The 27259-nt window shown below is 41.1% G+C and overlaps 1 protein-coding gene across 1 annotated transcript in view; it reads right to left on the bottom strand.

Annotated features, from left to right (window-relative positions):
* Window positions 1–27259, bottom strand: part of COL6A6 (collagen type VI alpha 6 chain) — a 173729-nt gene that overhangs the window by 68176 nt on the left and 78294 nt on the right. The window contains exons 9-20 of the mRNA XM_070377208.1: window positions 26761–27104; window positions 26598–26676; window positions 21324–21478; window positions 17257–17349; window positions 15866–15919; window positions 13318–13389; window positions 13206–13232; window positions 12838–12882; window positions 12694–12747; window positions 11851–11913; window positions 2925–2990; window positions 1648–1701 (exon numbers count right to left, since the gene is read on the bottom strand). Coding sequence (XP_070233309.1) covers window positions 1648–1701; window positions 2925–2990; window positions 11851–11913; window positions 12694–12747; window positions 12838–12882; window positions 13206–13232; window positions 13318–13389; window positions 15866–15919; window positions 17257–17349; window positions 21324–21478; window positions 26598–26676; window positions 26761–27104 — 1106 coding nt within the window. The remainder of the gene's footprint in view (window positions 1–1647; window positions 1702–2924; window positions 2991–11850; window positions 11914–12693; window positions 12748–12837; window positions 12883–13205; window positions 13233–13317; window positions 13390–15865; window positions 15920–17256; window positions 17350–21323; window positions 21479–26597; window positions 26677–26760; window positions 27105–27259) is intronic.

Here is a 27259-nt window from a genome sequence, read left to right as displayed (position 1 = left end):
AGAGCTGAGGAGTGGGGGGTAGTGTGACATGGGTAGAGGGAATCAAAAGGCATAAACTTCCAGTTAGAAAATAAGTAAGTCATGGGTTTTAATGTATAGCATGATAGCTCAGTTGGTAAAGAATCTGTCTGCAATGCAGGAGACCCCAGTTCTATTCCTGGGTTGGGAAGATCCCCTGGAGAAGAGATAGGCTACCCACCCCAGTATTCTTGGGCTTCCCTGGTGCCTCAGCTGGTAAAGAATCTGCCTGCAATGTCAGAGACCTGGGTTCAACCTCTGGTTGGGAAGGTGCCCTGGAGAAGGGAAAGGCTACCCACTCCAGTATTCTGGCCTGGAAAATTCCATGGGCTAGTCCATGGGGTCGCAAAGAGTTGGACATGACTGAACGACTTTCACTTCACTTCACTTCACATGGTAACTATCGTCAATAATAGTATGTTGCTGTGTAGTTTCTGCATTGTGTCCGATTCTTTTGCGACCCCATGGACTATAGCCCACCAGGCTCCTCTCTCTATGGGATTTCCCAGGCAAGAATACTACAGTGGGTTGCCATTTCCTTCTCCAGGGGATCTTCTTGACCCAGGAATTGAACCTGTGTCTCCTGCATTGGCAGGCAGATTCTTTATTGCTGAGCCACTAGGGAAGCCCAGTAATACTATATTGTATATTTAAAAGTTGCTAAGAGAGTAGAAGGGCTTTCCTGGTGGCTCAGTGGTAAAGAATCTGCCTGTCAGTGCAGGAGACATGGGTTTAATCCCTGGGTTAGGAAGATCCTCTGGAGAGGGAAATGGTAACCTTCTTCAGTATTCTTTTTTTTTTTTTTTTTTTCTTCAGTATTTTTGCCTGGGAAATCCCATGGACAGAGGAGTCTGGTGGGCTACAGTCCATGGGATCATAAAAGAATTGGACACAACATAGCAACTACACAACAACAGAGCAGATCTTAAAAAGTTTTCATCACAAGAAAAAAAAAATCATAACTATGTGTGGTGATGGATGTTAACTAGACTTACTAGCTGAATGGTGATCATCTTGTAATATATACATACATGGAATCATCATGTTGTACATCTGAAACTAATATTATCTATCAATTACATCTCAGTAAAATATATATTTATAACATTTAAAAATTTAGCACAAATAAACACTAGTTTAATATATTGCATTCATTATGCATTCTGTTTTCTGAGGAGAAATTCACAGAACCATATATTGTAGTTCATCCAAGAAAATATTTTTATATCTTGGAGCACATTCCTCTTCGAGTCAGAGAAAATGGAAAGGAGACCAGAGCACTCGCATCAGGACTGACTTTTCTAAGCAGTCATAAAACTTGGCAGAGGAATGGAGCCTTGGACTTCAAACCTCCGTGGGCCTAGTGAGCAGGCCAGACTTTGACTACTCTTCGCCTAGTTGGCTACTCTTGTGTTCTCCTTGGGCAGCGCTTTCCTCCGATGTGGTCATTTCCCCTGCAGCCAGCGCCGTCTGGCCTTGGCTTCAGGCCCTTCCTGCCTCCTTTGCCAGCTCTGCCCTGAGTCAGTTTCCTCAGGGTAGTAAGTCCCGGGGAACCGCCCCACATCAGCCATTTCATCACCCCACTTCAGCTCCTCCAGAGCGGGCCACTTGGCCTCTGTGGGTCCTTACTGTCGTCCTTCTGGAGCCGGGAGTTCCAGGGGGCCCTGGCTGGCCTCTTCTTCCCTGTCAAAGGAACAGACACAGGTGTGACAATAACGACCCGGCACTGACAAGTGCGCTCCTCAACACCGGCTTGTCGTGTTCCCGGGAGGGTGGATAGGGACACGCAGGTTAGACTTATCCTCCCTGAGGGATGAGGCCCTAACCCACCGGTCACAAACCACACCTCTCTGTGTGCATGATGTGGCCTCATCTGCTCATCACCACCATCTAACTTGTGTTTGGGCTGTTAGTTAAGAGTATTTCAATCAAACTGTCCCCGCTGCGTTGCCATAGAATCATCCGTGTGATGGGATGGCTGCAACTTGTGTGAATTTCTCTCCTGGAACTTCCTGTTCTGTCTGGCTAGCCTGTGTAACAGCCTAATTAGCACCCTAATCTGAATAAAATCTCCCAATACACATCCTCTCAAGGTAGGAAACGGGGACATAGAGTCTATAACAAGGCATACACTGGCCACTTAATAAAAAATGACAGGTAACATTCTCTGGGAGTTTATGATGTGGAAGGCTCTGTCATTGAGTTCCCACATCCCTTTCCAAAGTAGGCTACTTGTCCAGTGTTGAAGATGAGAAAGCAGAGGCTTGTAGAAAGTAGCTGAGGCCACAGAGCAGCTAAGGAACAGAGCCTGAAATGGAGGCTAGGCCTTTTCCCAAAGGGTTTTCTCACAGGTGGAGTCACCAAAGAACTTCCCCACCATGAATCCAGTGACACACAGTTTCCCGGAAAATTGTTTTCCTAAAGTTCTGAAAAACAAGCTTACATGATCAGATTTAGACGCATGCTATCCCATATGACTAATCTCAAGAGACTTGCCTTGAGAGTGCAGCCTGTAGATATCTACCAGATCTTATTCTCTCTCTGCTTCTTTTTTTTTTTTTTAAATCAGGTACCAAGTATAATATGATATCTTTTTAGGACATGTGTCCTCTGGATTCTGGGAAGGCCAGGAGTTCTTTTGCCAGTGCTTTCTATCAGCTAGCCCTACATTTTAAATCAGAGGTTAGATCTTTGCATCAGATTCAGAAGAGAGAATGTGTCTTAAGTTCCAGTGTAGCAAATAAGAAGGAATAAAAGAATCTTTTTGCTTCTAAAAAATAGATTCTCTGTATCAGGTATATTCTCTGATTCCAAGTTTTTTATACGCATTTCATATTCTATCATTAACACCCTGAGCCCACCATTGTCACATATTTACAAAGTTACTTCCAAAAGCCCACAGTTACCTGTCTTCCAAGTTCTCCTTTCAAGCCCTTGGGTCCCTCTATGCTATTGTCAAATCCAGGAACTCCCTAAAAAATAGAAAATAATAGGCTTTGAACATTTCTCCTTAAAAATGTAATATGGTTGTAACATACCTGGTCACCCCCCAAAAAAGTGACAAGAGAAGGTTAACCCATTTGAAAGCAGAAGTAGGCTAAATTATAAACGGCTTATAAATGTCTTCCTTTCCTCCCAAGCTCTGCATTAGCAGGAGAGCATGGAGACCTACGGCAAGTACGTGGGGCCCAAGTGAGAGCTCATAATGGGACACACAGCCGAGGAGGCAGGGAGACATGAGTTGTGTTTAGGGCAACTCCTATCCTGGGTCTGGAGGTGTTTCCTTCTTGCTACTACCCTCTTTCTCTTAGCTTCCGGTCTTCATTCTTGTGGGCTTGGCAAGTTTATATTTGAGGGTTGGTAGATTTTACCCCCCACTCCCTTCCCTTGGGGAAGGCAAAGTTTTTTTTTCATCTGTTTGTTTTTATTGAAGTTTAGTTGATTTCCAAGAGTGTGTTAGTTTCAGGTGTACAGCAGAGTGATTCAGTTATATATATATATATTCTTTTTCAGATTTTTTTCTCTTATAGATTATTACAAGATACTGAGTAGAGTTCTCTGTGCTGTACAGCAGGTCCTTGTTGTTTATCTACATTATACACAGCAGTGTGTATATCTGAGTGCTGAAGAATTGATGCTTTCAAACTATACTGCTGGAGAAGACTTTGGAGAGACCATTGGACAGCAAGGAGATCAAACCAGTCAATCCTAAAGGAAATCAATTCTGAATATTCATTGGAAGGACTGATGCTGAAGCTCCAATACTTTGGCCACCTGAGGCAAAGGGTTGACTCATTGGAAAAGACCCTGATGCTGGGAAAGATTGAAGGCAGGAGGAAAAGAGGGCAACAGAGGATGAGATGGTTGGATGGCATCACCGACTCAGTGGATGAGTTTAAGCAACCTCTGGGAGTAGGCAATGGCAACCCACTCCAGTACTCTTGCCTGGAAAATCCCATGGACAGAGGGGCCTGGTAGGCTGCAGTCCATGGGGTCACTAGGAGTCGGACACGACTGAATGACTTCACTTTCACTTTTCACTTTCATGCATTGGAGAAGGAAATGGCAACCCACTCCAGTGTTCTTGCCTGGAGAATCGCAGGGACAGAGAGCCTGGTGGACTGCCGTCTATGGGGTCGCACAGAGTCGGATACGACTGAAGTGACTTAGCAGCAGCAGCAGGGAGATAGTGAAGGACAGGGAAGCCTGGTGTGTGGCTGTCCATGGGGTCACAAAGAGTCAGACATGACTTAGCAAGTGACCTGTACATACTGTGTGTATGTTAATCCCAAACTCCTAATTTATCCCCACTCTGCCTTCGCCTTTGGTAACCATACATTTGTTTTTGATGGCTGTAGGTCAATTGTAAATAAGTTCATTTGTATCATTTTTTTTTAGATTACCCATATAAGTGATATCATATGATATTAATCTTTCTCTCTCCGGCTTACCTCACTTAGTATGATAAACTCTAGGTCCATCCATATTGCTTCAAATGGCATTTTTTTAATGACTGAGTAATATCTAACGCAAAGGTTTGTAATGGGTTCTTCCCCAAGAATGTGAGGACTCCGAATAGCGCTGAGGGCTTTATTTGCCACACACACTCTCTTTCTCCTCCTGGGTCCCTGGACACCTTCTAACACCATTGGCTTATATCCTACTTTTCCGGTTTTCAGAAAGTCTTGGAATCTTGAGTTTTTCTCAATATTTATACAGATGTTCTAGCAGGAGCACTGGGAACAGGCACACATTATGGGATGGTATCCTAGGCAGGCCAGACTGAAAGCTTTCTCCCTTGGGTAGTTCAGACCACAAACAGAGCAGCCATGATGCCCGGACGATCAACTGAACCCGCCAATTCATCAGTAAATGAAGAGGGGAGGGCAACTATCCAGTCCTGCTGACAGCCAGCTGCCTGGCTGCTTGGCTGATAGCAGACTAGATGACCTTCATCAACCAGTAAGTAATTTGAGATCACCAACAGGACCATAGCATCATTCCAGATACTTTGGAACCTTTTTAAACATGCAGTTTCTATACTCACAGGGCTTATAGGCTGACAGAGTGAAGAAAAAAAAAAATGGGCTTAGAATTTATTTTACAACTGTTAGCACTAAAACTTACATGAATAATTATTTCTCTTCCCCACATACCAAAGCCAAAGATTATTTCCTTACATCTTCTGTTTTATTCTTATTTAATATTTATCTGATGAATTACACTATTAAAGAGTTATATCTTCATTAGAACAGCAAGGAAGAAAAAGGAAGGTAAAGTCTCAAATTTTCTTCCACTGGGTATATACACTGCTTACTATAGTCCAACTCTGCACTATTTGATTGAAGAGATGACATAAAAAACCATATGCCAGCACATTCTACAGAACAGAATGTCCTACTTTCCATGCAGACCAGCTGTGTGGTCAGTCTGAGTGTGATCTGGCCCACTCTTTAAGTGTTTATGAAATTAGACAAAAGAGTATCATTTAATACAAATTTATGATTGAACTCTGGGAGTTGGTGATGGACAGGGAGGCCTGGCGTGCTGCAATTCATGGGGTCACAAAGAGTTGGACACGACTGAGCGACTGAACTGAACTGAACTGATGATTAAACATGGGCTTCTAATAATGATATGTTTTAGAATGTTGAGCTTTATTTAAAGTGTCGCTCAGACAAATGACCTACCTCAGCCTTCCCTCAAATTACAAGAAATTTAATCCTACCAATGTATTTAGATCAATCTACCAAGACAATGGAAATAAAAACAAAAATAAACAAATGGGACCTAATCAAACATATAAGCTTTTGCACAGCAAAGGAAACCACTGACAAAATGAAAAGAAAACATACAGACGGGGAGAAAACATTTGCAAGGGATGTGACCAGTGAGGGCTTAATTTCCAAAATCTATAAACAGCTCATACAACTCAATAATAAAGAAACAAACAACCCAATCAAAAAATGGGCAGAAGATCTAAACAGACATTTCTCCAAAGAATAAATACAGATGGTCAACAGGTGCATGAAAAGACGCTCAACATCGCTAATAGAAAAATGTAAATCAAAACTATAATGAGTCACTACTACCTTACACAGGTCAAAACAGCCATCATTAAAAAGTCCACAAATAACAAATACCGATGAGGCTGTGGAGAACTGGGGATTCTCCAACACTGTTGGTAGGAGTGCAAATTGGTGCAGTCATTATGGAGAACTGTGTGGAGGTTCCTCAAAAAACTAAACAGTTGCCCTATGATTTAACAATCACATTCCTGGGTATATATCAGGAGAAAACTATAAAAACAGTTACTCAGCCATTAAAAAGGATACATTTGAATCAGTTGTAATGAGGTGGACGAAACTGGAGCCTATTATACAGAGTGAAGTAAGCCAGAAAGAAAAACACCAATACAGTATACTAACACATATATATGGAATTTAGAAAGATGGTAACGATAACCCTGTATATGAGACAACAAAAGAGACACTGATGTATAGAACAGTCTTTTGGACTCTGTGAGAGAGGGAGAGGGTGGGATGATTTGGGAGAATGGCATTGAAACATGTATAATATCATATATGAAACGAGTCGCCAGTCCAGGTTCGATGCACGATACTGGATGCTTGGGGCTGGTGCACTGGGATGACCCAGAGGGATGGTATGGGAGGGAGGAGGGTTCAGGATGGGGAACACATGTATACCTGTGGTGGATTCATTTTGATGTATGGCAAAACCAATACAATATTGTAAAGTTAAAAAAAAAGAAAAAAATAAATAAATAAATAAAAACAGTTCAGATCAGATCAGATCAGTCGCTCAGTCGTGTCCGACTCTTTGCGACCCCCACAAATCGCAGCACGCCAGGCCTCCCTGTCCATCACCAACTCCCAGAGTTCACTCAGACTCACGTCCATCGAGTCAGTAATGCCATCCAGCCATCTCATCCTCTGTCATCCCCTTCTACTCCTGCCCCAATCCCTCCCAGAATCAGAGTGTTTTCCAATGAGTCAACTCTTCGCATGAGGTGGCCAAAGTACTGGAGTTTCAGCTTTAGCATCATTCCTTCCAAAGAAATCCCAGGGCTGATCTCCTTCAGAATGGACTGGTTGGATCTCCTTGCAGTCCAAGGGACTCTCAAGAGTCTTCTCCAACACCACAGCTCAAAAGCATCAATTCTTTGGCGCTCAGCCTTCTTCACAGTCCAACTTTCACATCCATACATGACCACAGGAAAAACCATAGCCTTGACTAGATGAACCTTTGTTGGCAAAGTAATGTCTCTGCTTTTGAACATGCTATCTAGGTTGGTCATAACTTTCCTTCCAAGGAGTAAGCGTCTTTTAATTTCATGGCTGCAGTCACCATCTGTAGTGATTTTGGAGCCCAGAAAAATAAAGTCTGACACTGTTTCCACTGTTTCCCCATCTATTTCCCATGAAGTGGTGGGACCGGATGCCATGATCTTCGTTTTCTGAATGTTGAGCTTTAAGCCAACTTTTTCACTTTCCACTTTCACTTTCATCAAGAGGCTTTTGAGTTCCTCTTCACTTTCTGCCATAAGGGTGGTGTCATCTGCATATCTGAGGCTATTGATATCTGTAGCAGTATTTATAATAGCTAAGACATAGAAGCAACCTAAATGTCTATCAAGAGATGAATGGATAGAGAAGATATAATATATATACACAATGGAATACTACTCAGCCATAAAAAGAAAGAAAGAAATGCCGTTTGCAGCAACATGATGGACCTGGTGATTATCATACTAAGTGAAATAAGTCAGACAGAGAAAGATAAACATCATATGATATCACTTATATGTGGAATCCAAAATACGACACCAATGAACTTACCTTGAAACAGAAACAGATGCAGAGATGTAGAGGAAACCTTGTGCTTGCCCAGGGTAGGAGTGGGGGAGGGAGGGATTAGACGTTTGAGACTACCAAACGCAAACTATTGTGTACAGCATGCGTAAGCAACAAGTACAGGGAACTATATCAAATAAGTGAAGTGAAGTTGCTCAGTTGTGTCTGACTCTTTGCGACCCCATGGTCTGTAGCCTACCAGGCTCCTCTGCCCATGGGATTTTCCAGGCAAGAGTACTGGAGTGGGTTGCCATTTCCTTTTTCAGAGGATCTTCCCGATCCAGGGATTGAACCCGGTTCTCCTGAATTGTAGGCAGATTCTTTACCATCTGAGCCACCAGGGAAATCCTGGACTATATTCAGTGGCTTATCACAGGGCTATATTCAGTGTCCTGTGATAAACCATAATGGAAAAGAGTATATATATACATATATATGTATGTGTATATATATATAATCATTTTTCTATATAGCAGAAATTAGCACAGCATTGTAAATCAACTGTATTTCAATAAAATAAATTTAAAAGTTATGTCAAAATGGTAGATTTCAAACAAACTAGCTTTTATGATCAAAAACTCTCTCTGAAAAAAGCATATATTTTCAGGAATTTGTGCCATTTGCATGTAGATTATGCTTGTGTCCTATTTATTCTGTCAATCTTGCTCTCTCCATATTTCTCCATATAGTAACCCACCAAAAAATACACGGAAAAAGTAGAGAGAGCTTTCATCGATTTGAGATGTACATTCCCAAGTGGCTGGCAAGAGTTATTATTTATTGAAAAACCATCTGAAGTCAGGATAGTTACAATACAGCACAGGGAAGCTCCCATGGGTTGAATTTTCAGCCATCTCGAAGTCATAGAATATTTCTCTTTAAATAAAAGTATTTTTATATTATTCAGATTCTTTTAAAGGTATTACACAATCATGCAGACAATTAGGGGGGATTCTGATTAAATTTGGAGAAGGCAATGGCACCCCACTCCAGTACTCTTGCCTGGAAAATCCCATGGACAGAGGAGCCTGGTGGGCTGCAGTCCATGGGGTCACGAAGAGTCGGATATGACTGAGCGACTTCACTTTCACTTTTCACTTTCATGAACTGGAGAAGGAAATGGCAACCCACTCCAGTGTTCTTGCCTGGAGAATCCCAGGGATGGGGTCACATAGAGTCGGACACGACTGAAGCGACTTAGAAGCAGCAGCAGCAGCTGATTAAACTGAATCACAATTTTATAGCAACACCCCAAGTGAATTTTAGGCCATCATATACCAATGACTGAAATGTCCTTGCGTTTGAACTACTATTTCTTCATTACCCTTATTTGTGGATATATTTTTGTTTCTAATTAGACACTTTGAAGTTGTTTGAAACTCTTGCATTATCAGAGTATTATCATATGCCAATGTTATCTTCAAGTACAAATTCCTCTGCTTTTTAAATAGAGTTATCTCCAATGCATACATAACACTGATACTTGTCAGTATGTACAGTATAAAATTCTTTCTCTGAACAACCACGTGTGCTGGAGGAGGAGTTATTAAAGACAAGGTCCTGTGACATTCCCAGTTGCCCCACATCCTTATCAGCACTTAGTACTGTTAGTTGTATACAGTTTAGGGTCTCTGATGGTTGTGGTACACTGCTCTGGTGCATTGATAGTGGGAGTATAAATCAGTGCAAACTTTTTGGAAAACTGTTCGGCTGTAAAGATTTAAGTGACTGTCATCCAGACAGTCTACTCCCAAAGTATAGACCCAGTAAAAATGTGTACGAAAGACACATACAAGAATGTATGTATCAGTAATATTTATAAAAGCATAATCTAGAACAACTGAAACATCTATCAGTAGCAGAATGGAGAAACAGATCAAGGAATATTCACACAATGAAATATTCATTCATTCAAAAAGCTAAGATCATGGCATTTGGTCCCATCACTTCATGGCAAATAGATGGGGAAACAATGGAAACAGTGACAGACTTCATTTTCTTGAGCTCCAAAATCGTGGCAGATGGTGACTGCAGCCATGATATTAAAAGATGCTTGCTCCTTGGAAGAAAAGCTATCACCCACCTAGACAGCATATTAAAAAGTAGAGACGTTACTTTGCCAACAAAGGTCTGTCTAGTCAAGGCTATGATTTTTCCAGTAGACATGTATGGATGTGACTGTTGGACTATAAAGAAAGCTGAGTGCCAAAGAATTGATGCTTTTGAACTGTGGTGTTGAAGACTCCTGAGACTCCCTTGGACTGCAAGGAGATCAAACCAGTCCATCCTAAAGGAAATCAGTCCTGAATATTCATTGGAAGGACTGATGCTGAAGCTGAAATTCCAATACTTTGGCCTCCTGATGCGAAGAACCGACTCATTAGAAAAGACCCTGATCCTGGGAAAGACTGAAGGCAGGAGGAGAAGGGGATGACAGAGGATGAGATGGTTGGATGGCATCACCGACTCGATGGACATGAGTTTGAGCAAGCTCCGGGAGTTGGTGATGGACAGGGAAGTGTGGTGTACTGAAGTCCCTGGGGCAAAGAGTCGGACATGACTGAGTGACTGAACTGAACCTAACTCAACTGAGTAAGATTGAATGGACTACTGATATTCACCACACTGATTCATCTCAGAAGTATATACTTGAGCAAAAGAAGCTGGGCATGAAAAGTACATCCTGTATAATACCAGTGAAAAGTTCAATAATGGGTAAAACTGATTCATGGTCCTGAGACAGTGATTACCTTAGGGAGGGCTGGTAGTGACTGAAGTACACATGAGGGGGTTTGGGCATTATTCTACTCTTGTCTGATGTTCTGTTTCTTTACCTGAGTAGTGAGGGCACAGGGTACTTATAGTCATCAAGCTGTGAATTCATAATTTGTGTACTTTTCTGATGCATGTTACAGCTTAACAGTAAATTCAAGAGATCTAATGAATAGCATGGTGATTATAAGCTGTGATACTGTATTATACACTCCAAAGCTGCTAAAAGACTAGGTTTTAAATATTCTTACCACACAAAAAAAGTGATAATTATGTACCTGTTAAAGGACTTAGCTAACACTAAGGCGGTAATGCTAATATGTAAATATATCAAACTAACCTGGACGTGAGTTTGAGGGAACTCCGGGAGTTGGTGATGGACAGGGAGGCCTGGCGTGCTGCAATTCATGGGGTCACAAAGAGTCGGACACGACTGAGCAACTGAACTGAACTGAACCTGTTGTACATCTTAAACTTATGCAACGTTATATAGATATCACATTGTATACACAATTTTATCTCAACTTCTAAAGTTTTAATGAATGTTTAAAAAAACCTACAAAATCCTAATTCATTAAGGTTTTGAAGATTGACGTGTGGGTGATCAAAGTCCTAGAGTACTGATGTCCAATGGACTTGGCATATCCCCTAGGCTGGCATGCGTCCTGTTGGCTTTGGTGTAGGTTATGCCTGCTCAACTGGGTTGCATCCCCATTAAAGCAGGTATTTCTGGGCTAATGTACTTTTTGCCTAATGCACTTTTAGCTGACTTGGACTCAGGGAAATGAAGCTAATATTCTCAATGGAGAAAGACTCTTGGAGAAGAGAAAAAAGAGATGGCTCCATTTCTTTCATCCTGTCCATATTTTGAGGAAGATAATGGAATGAAGTGGAATTCCTTCATAGCTCTGAAGCACAAGGAAGTTCTGAAAATGTTTTCTCAAAAATTACATATGCAAACAGTGGCAAGACTGTCTCACTGTCCATACTCATCTTGTACATGAAGAGTATCAGGCACAAGGGACTTGCTTTTAAAACTCTAAACAGTTGTGCCCATGACGATTTCAATTCAGAACTGCCACGGTAATGCTTTAAAGTAGCGCTCCCTCTCCCCACCGGAAGCGCTGATGGGAAATGAGCCCTGACATGACGTTAGTTTGCAGCCCCTCGATCAAAGCACACTTACTGGGTCTCCACGCAAGCCCTTTGCTCCATGGTCTCCAGAAATTCCTCTCTCTCCCGGGATTCCCTAAAGTCAACACAAAGGAGAAGAAGGACAAGAATTTTAAGTGACATTAATAAAAACAAGGAGCTTATCTTCTCCCTGATTTAAATTATTAAATGTTTTCCTACTAAAGTTATTTTGTAGAGAAGAGGAACAACCAATAGATTCAGGCACCATGTGAATAATTTAACAGTGGCCACAATTATTCACCACAGTGATAAATTCTGTGTTCCAGACAGATTCATTGTCTTGTCCATTATTTTGTAACTACTATATGCACCAGGTATTGGTTTTATCCTTCTTTTGATGAGGCAACTGAGATTCAGAGAGATTATCCATATTTGACTCCCTACCCCTGAGTTTGGTCGTGGCTCATTCTGGTCAACAGAAAGAATAAGATCTACTTGTAAGATCTACAGTGTCACCACGAGAGTTCCAAGCCTCGGCCCCAGGGGCCCTCGAGAGAGCTTGTGTGTTTCTACTTGCTCCCTTGCGCTTCAGCCATGGCCATAAAAGGCCGGGCAGCTCTCTGCTCCCAGAAGGATAAGAAGAGAGAAGTGAAACAAAGCCCCCAGCCAACCTACAGACACATGAGCCAAGCTCAGCCACGCACCGCCTAGATCAGCGGAACTTCCCAGACACATCAGAAATTACTGTTTCTTTTTGCATGCAGTTGAGGTCTTCTGGTTATCCTAAAACCCTTTCATGATCCTAGCTGACAACTATTCCTGGTGTAGCTGCCTTACAAGTCACACCTTGAATCCCCAGTACAGTTTCTACGTTATCCCTTTATTGAATGCCTACCTGGGCTCCTTCATTGCCTTTCTCTCCTTTTGCTCCAGGAAGACCACTATCACCCTAAAACACAGAGAACAATAAACTCAAGTTCTCATTTTCTTAACGAGAACTAGCTCAGAGGGTTTTCATGATACAAAGAGAAGGTTCGACCTGTTCTCCATTTAAGCCATCAATTCCACTTTCCCCAGCTTCTCCCTGAAAAGACAGATGTGATCAGAATACAGTGCACTGCATTTACGTGGAAAGAAGCCAGACACCAAATTAAAAGTCAAATTTTGTGTTCTATATACATGCTCTTTGCTAGGCTGGCCCTGGGTCATATTTAAGATTACTGAGTCATAGAAATTGTCAACCAAAACCAAACATGGTCTGCAATAAAAGGCATTAGTAAACAAAATGAAATAATTAGCAATAAAAAGGAAGGTCAACAAAACTTCATTTGTACAATCTACTGGTCAATCACCTCAAAAATAATTCTAGGTAACAGATGGGCAGATAAATGATGTTTGGTACCATACCTCCTGTCCATTTAGTCCCCTGTTTCCCTGGAAATAGAAAGGACAGCAGGGGTTAGTGTAGGAAAAGGAATTAACGTTGGGAAGCCTTCATAGTGCTTCTTGCAATCCTTACCTTAGGGCCCTTGGCACCATAGCATCCTTTAGTACCTTGTTCTCCCACAGGTCCACTGGCTCCTCTTTCTCCCTAAGGAAGAGCACATACTCAGACGAGCTTTTCGTATTGTCATCTGGAATCTGTCTTGGAAATCTGACAACCTTTGTGTTGGATTAAAAAAGTGCAACTGCTCATGGGTTTATAACCCAGAATTCATGCTTATGAAAACTGACAGTGGAAGTAAATCAGAGCTACTCTGATGACAATCCTCTGTGTTGGATCCCACCTGGATACTCTCCAGGGTGGGATAGTATCTAAGTAAAACAGACATACAACAACTGGCAGCTAAGATGCATTCTCAAGATTTCAGAAGACATTCTGGGAATAGACAGTGAAGAATTGATGAGACATCGGAGCATGATGCTCTAGGTATGACCTAAGCAAGGGGCAGATTTCTTGACGAAATTCCTTCCCTTTCTCTCTATCTTTAACCTAAACCCACTCCTGTGATCTGGTCTTATTAATCCCACCAGCCGGTGCAGTCTTGTGAGCTGAAACAAAGATGTCATCCTCAGCCACTGTCTCCCCAAGTGGTCACCAAGGCACATCCATTCAACCTCCTTAGCGTATCTATTCGCACTGCCCTAAATTTTGTCTTGCACCTGCTGCTGCAAGGCTTCTACCTGCAATCCCTACCTTGTCATCTTCCATGATGTTGCCTGAGCATGCTTTCTAAGCCCATGCCCTAGCCATTTTTAATCCTGTGCTTGAACATCATGGAAACAGTGGAAACAGTGACAGACTTTATTTCTGGGGGCTACAGATGGTGACTGCAGCCATGAAATTAAAAGATGCTTGCTCCTTGGAAGAAAAGCTATGACCAACCTAGACAGCATATTAAAAAGCAGAGACATTACTTTGCCAACAAATGTCCATCTAGTTAAGGTTATGGTTTTTCTAGTAGTCACGTATGGATGTGAGAGTTGGACTATTAAGAAAGCTGAGCACCAAAAAATTGATGCTTTTGAACTGTGGTGTTGGAGAGGACTCTTGAGAGTCCCTTGGTCTGCAAGGAGATCAAACCAGTCCATCCTAAAGGAAATCAGTCTTGAATATTCACGGGAAGGACTGATGCTGAAGCTGAAATTCCAATACTTCGGCCACCTGACGCAAAGAATTGACTCATTTGAAAAGACTTTGATGCTGGTAAAGATTGAAGGCAGGAGGAGAAGGGCACGACAGAGGATGAGATGGTTGGATAGCATCACTGACTCAATGGACATGGGTTTGGGTGGACTCCGGGAGTTGGTGATGGATAGGGAGGCGTGTTGTGCTTCAGTCCATGGGGTTGCAAAGAGTTGGACATGACTGAGTGACTGAACTAACTAACTAAACATCATTAAGTGATGCCCATCAACTGGAAGACACCTCCAAATCTTTCTCAGAGTACTCGAGACTCCCAGAATTCTGGGTCTTGCACCTTGATCTCTCACTGTGTCCTGGATTCTGGCCATGTTGACCATATGTCATTCTGCAAACACACAATTCTCTGACTCAGTTACACACCCTTGACCACACTGTTCTCCCTGTAGTAGAATATTCTTCCCCCTTTAGCCTGGAGAAAGTTCTATCTGTCCTCAGATGCCACCCAAGCATTACCCCCTGTCTGCAGCCTTCCTCTCAGGCTGTCACCTGAGGCAGTTCAGTATTTGCACTTCCACACTCTATCACATGGCACCTCATATACCTCGAGCAGAGTTCTCGTGTATAACAACTAGACCTACTGCTTCTCATGTGTCTTTCCAATAGTCTGGAATTTGCCTGAGATAGGATCGATCTTTTTTTTTCTTTATTTTTATTTCTGTGGTCTAGCAGTGTGCCTGGCACATGGAAAGATACCTTAAGATGTATCTGTTAAATGAATGATGAGTGTATTTATGATGAGGTCTTTGATAAATAATGTGATAAATTGTAAGATGGTTAATATACACTTATTAAGTGGATGGATGGAAGGAAGGAGGGAAAGAAGGAAGGAAAGATAAATGGATGAATAGGTTCAAGAAAGGGCAAGGTCCTAGATAAGCAGTGTGGTGAGTGGGTTTACTCATGCAGAATGGAAGGGGGAAATGGCAGTGATTTGACTCTCCTAGTGAAAAAGAGCTAGGAGTCAGACACGACTGAGTAACTTCACTTTGACTTTTCACTTTCATGCATTGGAGAAGGAAATGGCAACCCACTCCAGTGTTCTTGCCTGGAGAATCCCAGGGACGGGGGAGCCTGGTGGGCTGCCGTCTATGGGGTTGCACAGAGTCGGACAGGACTGAAGCGACTTAGCAGCAGCAGCAGCAGTGAAAAAGAGAAGTTTTTCATTGAGTTGATTATACAGTGTTGGTGGATAGTCCAAGAGGGGACAGTAAGTTAATAAAACATTGGTGACCTGGAAAAACCTCAAACTTTTCGAGTGAATCCTTAGAACTTTTCTTGCTTCCTTCTGAAATGATGCAAATGCTTTCATAGCATAGATATGTTCTTAGGAATAAATGGAGCTAGAAAAACCTTGACTTACAGCAGTGCCCTCCTCTCCCAGGTAGCCTTCACTGCCTTTAAAACCTGGAAGTCCCTGGGAATGAGGAAAGGAAGGATACATTAGCACTCCATAGACCAAAACTCAGAGGTAATCAAGCAAGAATTCCTCAACTTCACAGTTTTACTTTATGTAGAATAGTATGAGTTTGCAAAATACAGCCTCCCCCCCCCAACCTAAGCTACATTTACACACATAAAAATAATGGAATTTTGAGACAAGTATCCAGATAACTCAAGGGTGGGTGTATGAGAAACATTTTCCATAGCTCTCTCTGGGGTTTAGAGCTGGAGTTTATACAGCTGGAGTTTTTTTCCTAGACAAACATTCTATGAACACAGCTATATTTGCCCCTGACAGGCTAGAATTATCCTCTTCTCATTAAAAATTCTTTTTGAGGATTTATGCTACATGTAAAATAGACCACACATATTTCTTTCCATTTTTCCTGATACCTGTTTAAAAAAATTCTACCATTCTCTGTACATGAAATCAAAGCACTCAGGAAATAATTAGCCCAAAAACTTTCTTCAGAGAGACAGCCATGGTGATTTGGAAGTTACAGTGCTATCTATAAGTTATCCAAAATCAAACACATGTGTAAATAAGTAGGACTGAAAATTTTAAACACATCTATGGTATGTTTATGCATATTTGAACATTTCCTCAAAGCCCAAATCATATTTTCACGTAAGGGTACATTAACTTCTTTGGGTTAGGAAATATATGAATCTGTTGTTAGTTAACTGTTTTCAGACTTGGTTTGTTTTTACTTATATATTTCTGGCAATATTTTTGTCTGGGTAGAGCTGAATGAAACATCTTGGCATCTCTTGCTGTGACAGGGTGATCTGATCAGCAGACTACACAACTTATTCCCTATCTGATTTAAATGACTCTGCAGCCATTAAAAACAAAAATTAAAATGACTCCTTAGCATTTAGGAGGCTTTCATTATTCAACATAAGAGATCCCAGTTGGTTTTTCTGCATCTTGTCATCACTGCCAGGACACTGGATAATCAACAGTCTAGGCAGTTTCTCTCTCTCTCTCTCTTTTTTTCCTTTTGGCTGTTCCGCCTGGCATGTAGGAACTACACTCCCTCAGTGGAAGCATGGACTCATAACCACTGGACTGCCAGGGACATCTCATCAGCAGTTTTTCTCTTGATGCTTTTATAAAAAGTTTTTTTTTTTTTTTTTAAGACTCTAATTTAGAAAACCAAGAAGAAGCCTATCTAATTTGACATATAAGCAGTATGATAAATGGTTACCTCAAAGGCTCTACCTAGGAGCCCTTATTTCTACCTAAACCTGTTTCTGAAAAACATACTATATTCAAATAAAATGAGCCACTATTGCAACTAAAATCACCGTTTTCCCTGCTGGTCCAGGGTCTCCCCTTGTGCCATCTCCTCCAATGCACTTGCAGAATAAACAGCAGCACGTCCTTTCCGCAACATTGACCTTGAGGAGGGTAGGAATACGTTACATTTGGTGGTATCACTGCCCAGTCACACTCACACACAAGCTCAAGGTGCTCTAGAGAGGATGAGGGAGACAGGCTTTACCTTTCATCTTTCCTTCTGTGATCTTCATTCTCCACCATATGAGGAATTCAGAATAAACTCAAAGATGTTTTTGTGTTCTCAAAAAAGTATCAGTTTTGCCACAGCCAACTCACTGTACACTAATTTATTAATGGGCTCTCCTGTGCCCACATTGACCATGGTATTGTTAATTACCTTGTATAATTCTGCCCCTAATAGTTTGTTCAATAAAAAGAATACATGCTGGGTTTTTTTTTTCCCCTTTTCCTGTTTTTTGAAATATTTGTATGCTGGAGAATTTAGACACTGTCCATTGTCACATTGCTTGGCATGGAGTTCAACGGTCAACACTTCTAGAACAGTTTGTGTGGGACAGGATTTCAAAGACACCAATTATGTGTTCAACATTCAGAAGCACTTGCTGTAGAGGGTGGGCATATGAAGAGATTTTATACTCTGGTTACGTTTTTTAACTCTGGATAAAAAGCATGTTATATATTTAAAAAATCTGAGTGAATTTCATCCTGGACCCAGTTAGTCATCCCCTGAAAAACTGACATAGTCCATCACATTTGGGGGCTTCTCTGGTGATTCAGTTGGTAAAGAATCTGCCTGCAATGCAGGCCACCCAGGTTAAGTTCCTGGGTCAGGAAGATCCCCTCTGGTTCACTTCCTGGGTCAGGAAGATCCCCTGGAGAAGGGAATGACAACCCACTGCAGTATTCTTGCCTGGAGAACAATTAACCCATAATATTTACTTTAAGGAAACTTCTGTCTGCGATAAATACTGTGATTTGCCTCAGTGGGGTAGAATCAATCTTTGTGTTGAGAAGTTTCCCATCAAAATTCTAGTGTGATGAAAAATGAAAATATTTTGTTATAACCGTTTCACAATTTCTCCTCTAAATTGTTTCTTTTTATATACTGTTTCTTTTCTGAATTGGAAAATTCTGTTTCTCCCCCGCCCCATAAACCTCAGAAAACCCAATAAAACTTGAAATGTGTGAAACCAAATAACAACAACAAAATGGATTCTGTGATTTCATATTAGATGATATCAATTTTCTTTGGATCACTAACATCCTACAGCATATTTTACTATTAACATTAAAATGGGCTATTTCTAAAATTAAACATTTCTTATACAGTATTGCATTTATGTGACATCTAAAAACTGATAACCTTGTTTGAAGAATAACTTCCTCCCTCTATGAATTACCAATTTTAAATTACAAATTTCAGAGACAGAAAAAAATTTTGTAAAATAGACACCATTTTCCCATGTAGAAAGGAATTACAGCAAAACTTCCACATTAAGTTACAAGAAAACTTCTATATTCTCTAAGCAATTATTTTTACATGGTTACTACACTGAAGTGAACTGAAGTCGCTCAGTCATGTCCAACTCTTGGCGACCCCATGGACTGTAGCTTATCAAGCTCCTCCGTCCATGGGATTTTCCAGGCAAGAGTGCTGGAGTGGATTGCCATTTCCTTCTCCAGGGGATCTTCCCAACCCAGGAATCAAACCCAGGTCTCCTGCATTGCAGGCAGACACTTTACCGTCTGAGCCACCAGGGAAGCCAAGAGATGCTTAGAGATGATATTCTCTAAGCAATTATTTTTACATGGTTACTACACTGAACACACTGTTTAAATATCTATATGTGAGATCTATTGTCAGAAGGTAGCAGGAGAATGGATAAAGAAGCTGTCGTATGTATATACAATAGAATATTACTCAGTCATAAAAAGGAATGCATTTGAGTCACTTCTAGTGAGGTGGATAAACCTAGAGCCTATTATACAGAGTGAACTAAGTCAGAGGAGAAAAACGAATATCATTTATTAATGCATATATATAGAATCTAGAAAGATGATACTGATGGATTTATTTGCAGAGCATCAGTCGGAGAAGGCGATGGCACCCCACTCCAGTACTCTTGCCTGGAAAATCCCATGGACGGAGGAGCCTGATGGGCTGCAGTCCATGGGGCTGTGAAGAGTCGGACACGACTGAGCGACTTCATTTTCACTTTTCACTTTCATGCATTGGAGAAGGAAATGGCAACCCACTCCGTATTGTTGCCTGGAGAATCCCAGGAATGGGAGCCTGGTGGACTGCCATCTATGGGGTCACACAGAGTCAGACATGACTGAAGTGACTTAATAGCAGCAGCAGCAACAGAGACACAGATATACAGAACAGACTTATGGACGTGGGCAGAAGGCAAGAAAGGAGACAGTGGGATGTATGGAGAAAGTTAACATGGAGACATATGCATTATCATATGTAATCTAGATAGCCAATGGGAATTTGCTCTATGACTCAGGGGACTCAAATCAGGGCTCTATAACAACCTGGAAGGGTGGGGTGGGGAGGGAGGTTTAAGAGGGAGAGGACAGAGGCATGCCCATAGCTGATTTACATTGACATTTGGCAGAAACCACCATGGGAGTGTAAAGCAGTTATCCTTCAATTAAAAATAAATAGAGCTTCCCTGGTGGCTCAGATGGCAAAGAATCCACCTGCAATGCGGGAGACTGGGTTTGATCCCTGGGTTAGGAAGATCCCCTGGAGAAGGAAATGGCAACATACTCCAGTATTCTTGCTTGGAGAATCCCATGTACAGAGGAGCCTGGTGGGCTACATACAGTCCATGGGGTCTCAAGAGTCGGACACAACTTAGCCACTAAACCACCACCAAAAATAAATAAATTTAATTATAAAACAAAAAGTAGCAGGAGCCAGCACCTTACTGGGAAGTGTCTTGATATGCTGATTACAGATTTTATAAATTATAAGCAAATTGCAAATTTTCAGTCTCTCATTAAAGGTGAAACTAGTCATAGATAACTTGAAAACCTTCACCAAGCTAGTTTGAATTCTTGTATATTTCTAAAAGAAAAAGGATTGTGATGCATCTTATTTAGGGATTAGGTTCTAAAAATAGATAGATCATAAGGCAAAAATTTCCATCAGTCAAGACAACCTTTAAACATCTTTCCATCATAAAGTACGACATGGGAGGTCCATCATCACATCACTAGTTTTTCTTCCAAGATTGGAACAGATGTTCTTTTTTCAGTTGAACTCTATGGAATCAGCTCTATTCACAGGCCATTTGCAGAAAAAAAACACATATCTTAAACAGCAGAATCATATTCAGTGTGGTGAATTTTGGCATTTAGTATCTGCAAGGAATGTGAAAACTGGCTGACTGGGGGATCAGCCAAGTCACTCTTACAGCTCAGACACCCTTTGGTGGCATATTTATTGACTGCAATTTGGGCAGGATTATAGGTGCTATTTAGTTTCTTCTTCCTTCTTCTTTTTCTCTTGGCTACGCATATAAATTAAACATGCTTTCAGACATAGAAAAGAAACTTATGGTTACCAAAGGGGAAAGTTGTGGGGGAAGGATAATAAGGAATTTGGGATTAACATAAACATACTACTATATATAAAATAGATAACCAACAAGGACCTACTGTATAGCACAGGAAACTATAGTCAATACTTTATAATAACCTATAAGGGAAAAGGATTGGAAAAAGAATAGGTATATATATATATATCCATATATATATACACATTTATAACTTAATCACTTTGCTGTAACCTGAAATTAATACAATGTAAATAAACTATACTTTGATAAATAAATAGAGAACAATAACAAAAAGAAACATGCTTTGACATTGCTCTACAATACGACGATATGATGTTTCTTTCAAAACACCCCTTCATTTTGGCTTTTCACAAAATCAGAAAAGCCTGGTTCTACTCCCAAATGAATAAAATTAGTTCACATTCATAAGCCTAAATATGAACCCTATATACAAAACAAATAAAAAATTTAAACTCATGAGCCTTTTCTGAGTGACTCACCAGGTGCTTTGACAATTGGCTCCCAAGATCCCTGGTCCCAAGAGTGAGCTGCGTCCTGTACTCAAATCCTTTCCCAAATTCAATGTACAGAAGATCAGCCAGGTCGCTGGAACTGGTGGGTCCATCCAGAGCAACAGTGATGAGGGCATTCAGGCCTAGCCAACAGTCAACAGTTCTCCAGTTAAGCAGAGTAGGGCTCCTTTACGCTCTTTGCATAGGTATGAGAGTTGCCATTCCAGGAAGCCGGTTGCAAGAGGAACACTCATTTTACCCTCATTCACTCTCCCCAACCACACACTGTAAAACTGACAAGTGACAGAGTCATCACTAGTGAATGAAAGAATTTCCATTTTTCAAAACTAGAGTGGAGAATAATTTATATAATAAATTATAACAGATCCTTGAGGTCTCTGGTGACTTAAAGTAACATAGTGAGTTTAAAAGACTCCACAGAGAAAAGGGAAGCCTCCTACACTGGTGGTTGGAATGTAAATGCCGCCACTACAGAAACATTATGGAGGTTCTTCAAAAAACTATAAACAGAGCTATCACATGACCCAGCAATCCCATTCCTGGGCATATATCCAGACAAAACTATAAGTCAAAAAGATACATGCACCCCAATGTTCACAGCAGTACTCTTCACCATAGTCAAGACTTGGAAGCAAACTAAATATCCATCAAGAGACGAATGGATAAAGAAGGGGGATACATATCGTATATATATTACTCAGTCATAAAAGAAAGAATGAAATAATGCCATTTGCAGCTACATAAATGGACCTAGAGATTATGGTACTGAGAGAAGTCAGAAAGAGAAAGACAAATACCATATGATATCACTTATCTGTGGGATCTACACTGTGACACAAACGAACTTATTCACAAAACAAAACAGACTCTACGCTTGAGTCGTCACAAACACAGAAAACGAATTTATGGTCACCAGCGGGGAGAGGAGGCGGGAGGGATAAATTAGGACTTTGGGATTAGCAGACAAAACTACCATACGTAAAATAGACAACAAAGGCCTACTACACAGCACACGGAACTGTAGCCCGCACTCTGTAATGGACCACAGTGGGAAAGGATTTGAAAAGGACTGCACCTCCATATATCTGAATCACTTTGCACAACACCACAAACCAGCACATTGTAAGTCAACTATATTTAGTAGCAGCAATAAGGAATCCACAGAGCATACTAAAGCACAGAGGAATTCATATGTCAGGAAAGTAAGTATTCTTAATTTTTGCCACTTGAAAGGGAGGTCCTTGGAGCAGTAGTGGGGTCTTCATCTGGAAGCTTATCAGAAATGCAGAACTTCAGGCCCCATCCAGACCCGCAGAATCAGAATCTATATTTTAATAAAATCTCCAGGTGATTCACATTAAAGCTTGAGAAGCGTAACTCTAAATGACAATCTGGTTGGAATTACATGTACAAGAGACAGTTAAAGGTCTCTTGTAAGGCAATTAGAAGCAAATGTCATATAACCAACCAGAGCTGTGACTCATAGACTCTGGAAGTTTATAGATCAACATATTTCAAAGAGGACTTTTAGAGACTAAGAAAGTGTTGACTTATTTTATAAAGTAAGGACATTAAATGGTGATGGTACTAAGCCGGGCAATCATTAGGGTGGAGGTAACCATGCAACAACTGCGCTCTCATTTATTGATAGTTACTATGTGCCTAGATGTTGGCTAAGTGCTTTACATGCATTACCTTATTTTTAAGATATAAATACAACATTACAGGTAAGTGTGGTTACAGCTCTATTTTACAGATGAGCAAAGTTTTCATCCAACAGCACGACTTCAAAGCTTACACTCAAAGGACATTTTAATAACAAAAATGTACTAAAGACATAATAATAAAGGCCAGTCCTAAAGTTGGATAAATTCAGTTTTATGAAACATAACTATTTGGCATACCCTTTCTCACTTTATTAGGGATAGGTGAAGAATTCTTTGGATGAGACTTGAAAACCAGTGGATCAGAATAGATAAAGAATATTCCAAGGACGTGGCAGAGTCAAGAGTGCTTTCTTATAGAAGTTTCTATGTGATTTTGAGAGGAAAAGGAGAGTAAAGAGAACAGTTTCAGGGATACAGTGGGGAGGCTCAAGTTCTACAACAGCAAACAATGTGGTTGCTGACACGAAATAAAGGAAGAAATACCAAAGAATAGGGTGCCTAACCTGTCCTGGTTTGCCAGAATTCTCCTGGCTTGAGTGCTGACAGTCTCTGGTTTGTCTCAAGCAAACAAAGACAGGTCACTTCCAAGAGTGAGAATGATGGGGAGAAGCGGGATCGGGGCTGGGAGAGGCCACGAAGAGCGCCAGGTTCATCAACTCGTGTCTAATGATCAAAAGGAGGCGTGCCAGTGGGCCTATCTAGAAGGCGAAAAGATCTCACATCCGATATTTCTTGTAAGTTCCAAGAAAGGTAGAAGTTTAAGAGTTATGAGAACCACGGGGTTGTTGATTTGCAGGAAATATGCATGTAACTATAATTTGTAACTCAGGTTTGCCTGGTGGCTCAGATGGTAAAGCATGTGCCTGCAATGCTGGAGACCTGGGTTTGATCCCTGTGTCGGGAAGATCCCCTGGAGAAAGAAATGGCAACCCACTCCAGTACTCTTGCCTGGAAAATCCCATGAACAGAGGAGCCTGGCAGGTTATAGTCCATGGGGTTACAAAGAGTCAGACATGACTGAGTGATTTCACTTTCTTTCACTTTCATTTTTCTCAGGACAGAGGACTCCAATCCCGATCTTTCTGGACTCATCTGGTCCATATGATCTTAAACAGAGTGTTTTGAATTCTTAAAAAATGAATTAAGAAAAAGAAGCTTTCAAAAGTTGCGAGAATAAAGAATCACTGAGTAGATTCTAGAGTACTGGATTTTTTAAAGTGAAAAAACAGATTCAAACCCCAATTACATGTGTTGGTTATAAAGTGATATCCATCCCTGAGGATCCTTTTCTCCTGGTCTCCTCTTGTTCCACAGTGATGGCTCAGTTTACATGTACAGAGTCTGGGCCTCAAGTTAGAGAGGCTCTCCAGGGTGAACAGATCAAGGGCTCAGCATCAACTCAGCATCTATGTGAAATGTGGGAGTTCACAGCCCGAGGTGCTCTCTGTTCCAAGTGGGAGATATTCAACACCTTTCAAAGAACATTGTGACCCACACCCTTTTATCTTTCCCACTGAAAGGCTGTAGCTAGTGTGAGTCCTCCAACCTTTACCTCTTTTTCAAAGTTGTTGGGGCTATTTTGGGTCCTTTACATTTCCACATATATTTTGAACCATTTTTTTTTATATTAACAAATACCCTGCTTTGATTTTGATTGTGACTTAACTGAATCTATAGATCTGTTTGGAGAGAATTGACATTTAACCATATTCAGTCTTCTTTATCATTGTTTTAGTAATTTTCAGCAAATAGACAACTATATTTTGTTAAATATATACCTTGGCACTTCCTGTCATGTGTACATTACAAATGGCTTTTTAAATTTTGTTTTCCACTTTTTCACTGTCAGCATTTGGAAATACAGTTGATTTTGAATACTGGAAAAAGATTCTAAATTTCTGGGGATATTCAAAATCTAGCTTCTGAAGTTAAAACTCATTTACCAGTTTTCCTCAGGAGTTGGAAGAAAGAAGATCAGTCTTAGAAACCTGGGTGTTCCAAGAGAAACTTTCTGGAGAAAACTGTGATTTTGTCTGCAAAGGTACATCTCCCACAAAAGAAAAGCTGAAATTGAAAAAGCCTTTCCTATCCACCTTTCCTGATCTCAGTCTTCATTAATATTTCCTCTTCAGAACAAGAATAAAGGCCAAGACGATAGAATAAAGAGAAATAGCTTTAGTAAATACAATAAAAATAAAACCCTTACCCTTCAGCTGTGACTTCAGTGAACTTTGCAATCTGTTTACAATGGAGGAATAAGAACCAGTGAAAAGACAAAATCTAATGGTGGCTCAGTGGTAAAGAATCTGCCTGCAATGCAAGAGACATGAGAGACTCAGGTTCGATCCCCGAGTCGGGAAATCCCCTGGAGAAGGTAATGGCAAAGCATTCCAGTATTCTTGCCTGGAGAATCCCATGGACAGAGGAGCCTGGCAGGCTATAGTCCATGGGGTTGCAAAGAGTCAGACATGACTGAGTGATTAACACTTTCACTTTCAATCCACCTCTAATAGTTAACCAGAGAGACAGGTCAGATGCCCTCAAAGCAGAGCCTTAGATAGCCATTTAGATGCCCATGATTTATTGAGGAAGCACTCTCTGAAGAAGGGAACAAAGATAAGCGGGGTCAGGCTGGAGAAGGAGCTGAGCAAGACAGTGTTTCAGCTAAAGTCTAGCTTCAGCCTGATCCCGTGGGGAACTCCGGAGCCAGAGTTACACCACACAATTGGCATCCAAGTCTCTGCACTCCACCTGCTGCCCAAAGATGGGGACAGGGAGTAACCTTCCAGGCAAGGTTGGTGAAGGGCAGTTCCTCAGAGAGAGGGGGAACCTGTGAGTAACATGTGAGCAGCCAGTGCTCATAGCAGCTGGATGATGAGGGAGCCTGTCTGTAAGGGGGTCTGGGTGGGGTACCAGTAACATCCACTTACAAAAATCTGTTTCTATTCTTAGTCAAACCAAAACATGTGAGTGCATTTTCCTTCCACTGATCCATAGTTTAGTACAAATAGCCAATAAATCAGACTGAGCATTGGTTCCTAAAGCCAAAAGCCTGGTGCCAGAGCTTGAAAAACTCATTAACACCATAGTTGGTCAATCTGTCATCTGAGAGAAGGAACTGATTACGAAGTCCCAAGACATGAGTAAACTTGTCCACCAACGCTTGGAACTCTGAAAACTTTAAGAGTGTTAGAAGAAAATCGTCCAACCCTCTCATTCCTTAGTCAAGCAGAAACGTACATGGTTCACTTCTGCTGGCACTTAAGACATAGAAATATTAGATAGCATGGGGCAAGGGAGGCAGGAACATACTCCAGGAAAGCTTAGGAAGAAAAAATAAAGTAATACGAGAGAAAGGATAAGGCACTGCATTCAGTGCTATTTCATATGGGCAGGAGGGAAAAAGTAGATGCCAAAATGTTGTGAGAGCTTGCTTGCCCTCCCAAGTGCATTCAGAGTGGAGAGGCTGCAAATTAAGTGCTATCTGAGAGTCTGCAAATGTAAGAGCCAGGACTCAGTTTTGAGATTCAAAGTTCGCCAACACTCCTTTCCCAGCCCTCCCCACGCGTGGTACCTTCTTTTCTAAGTTCATCAGATTTTCGTTCAAGTTTTTCAACATCATCATCCAATCCATCTGAAAATAAGAGGGCCACCTAGGAGAGTATTCAAAAAAGAAAAATGAGTGAAAAGGAAGTCACTGCAACCAAAAACCAATAAATAAAATAAAACTAAGTTACCTTTCCCCGAGCAGCTGACTTATTCTGAAATGCATCCCACAGAGAACTCAAGTGGTTTGCGTTGAGAAGAGACGGTCCTTTAACTGTTAAATCCTTCAAGCTGTTCAGGATGTTTTCACTGTAGATCTCAAACTTGGGGGAATATTTTTCTGCAGCATTGGTCACTTGAAAAGCCACACTAACCTGAGTCTCCATGCCCACCTCACAGCTTACCCCATTGAGGGAGCTGATGACACGTAAGATGTCTTGAAGATAGGTTTCCATCCAGGACTGGCCTTCGAGCAAAGTCTGCCCATTCTGCTGAGTTGAGATGTCAAATCCCACCACAACGTCCACAAAGCAATCTAGGATTCAAGGGAAAAGCATATTGTATTAGAACAATAAAGAACTTCATTTGGCTTGTATGTCATGGTTGAATCATGAGACTTGGAATTCTTGTTTCCATCCCAGTTATAAAGCTGGAAAACAAGGAAGAGGATGTGAATAGTGCAAAGGCTCA

The sequence above is a fragment of the Bos mutus genome, chromosome 1 (assembly GCF_027580195.1).
Source record: "Bos mutus isolate GX-2022 chromosome 1, NWIPB_WYAK_1.1, whole genome shotgun sequence".
In the NCBI taxonomy this organism is placed as follows: domain Eukaryota; kingdom Metazoa; phylum Chordata; class Mammalia; order Artiodactyla; family Bovidae; genus Bos; species Bos mutus.
This window is presented reverse-complemented; position numbering and strand designations above follow the sequence as displayed.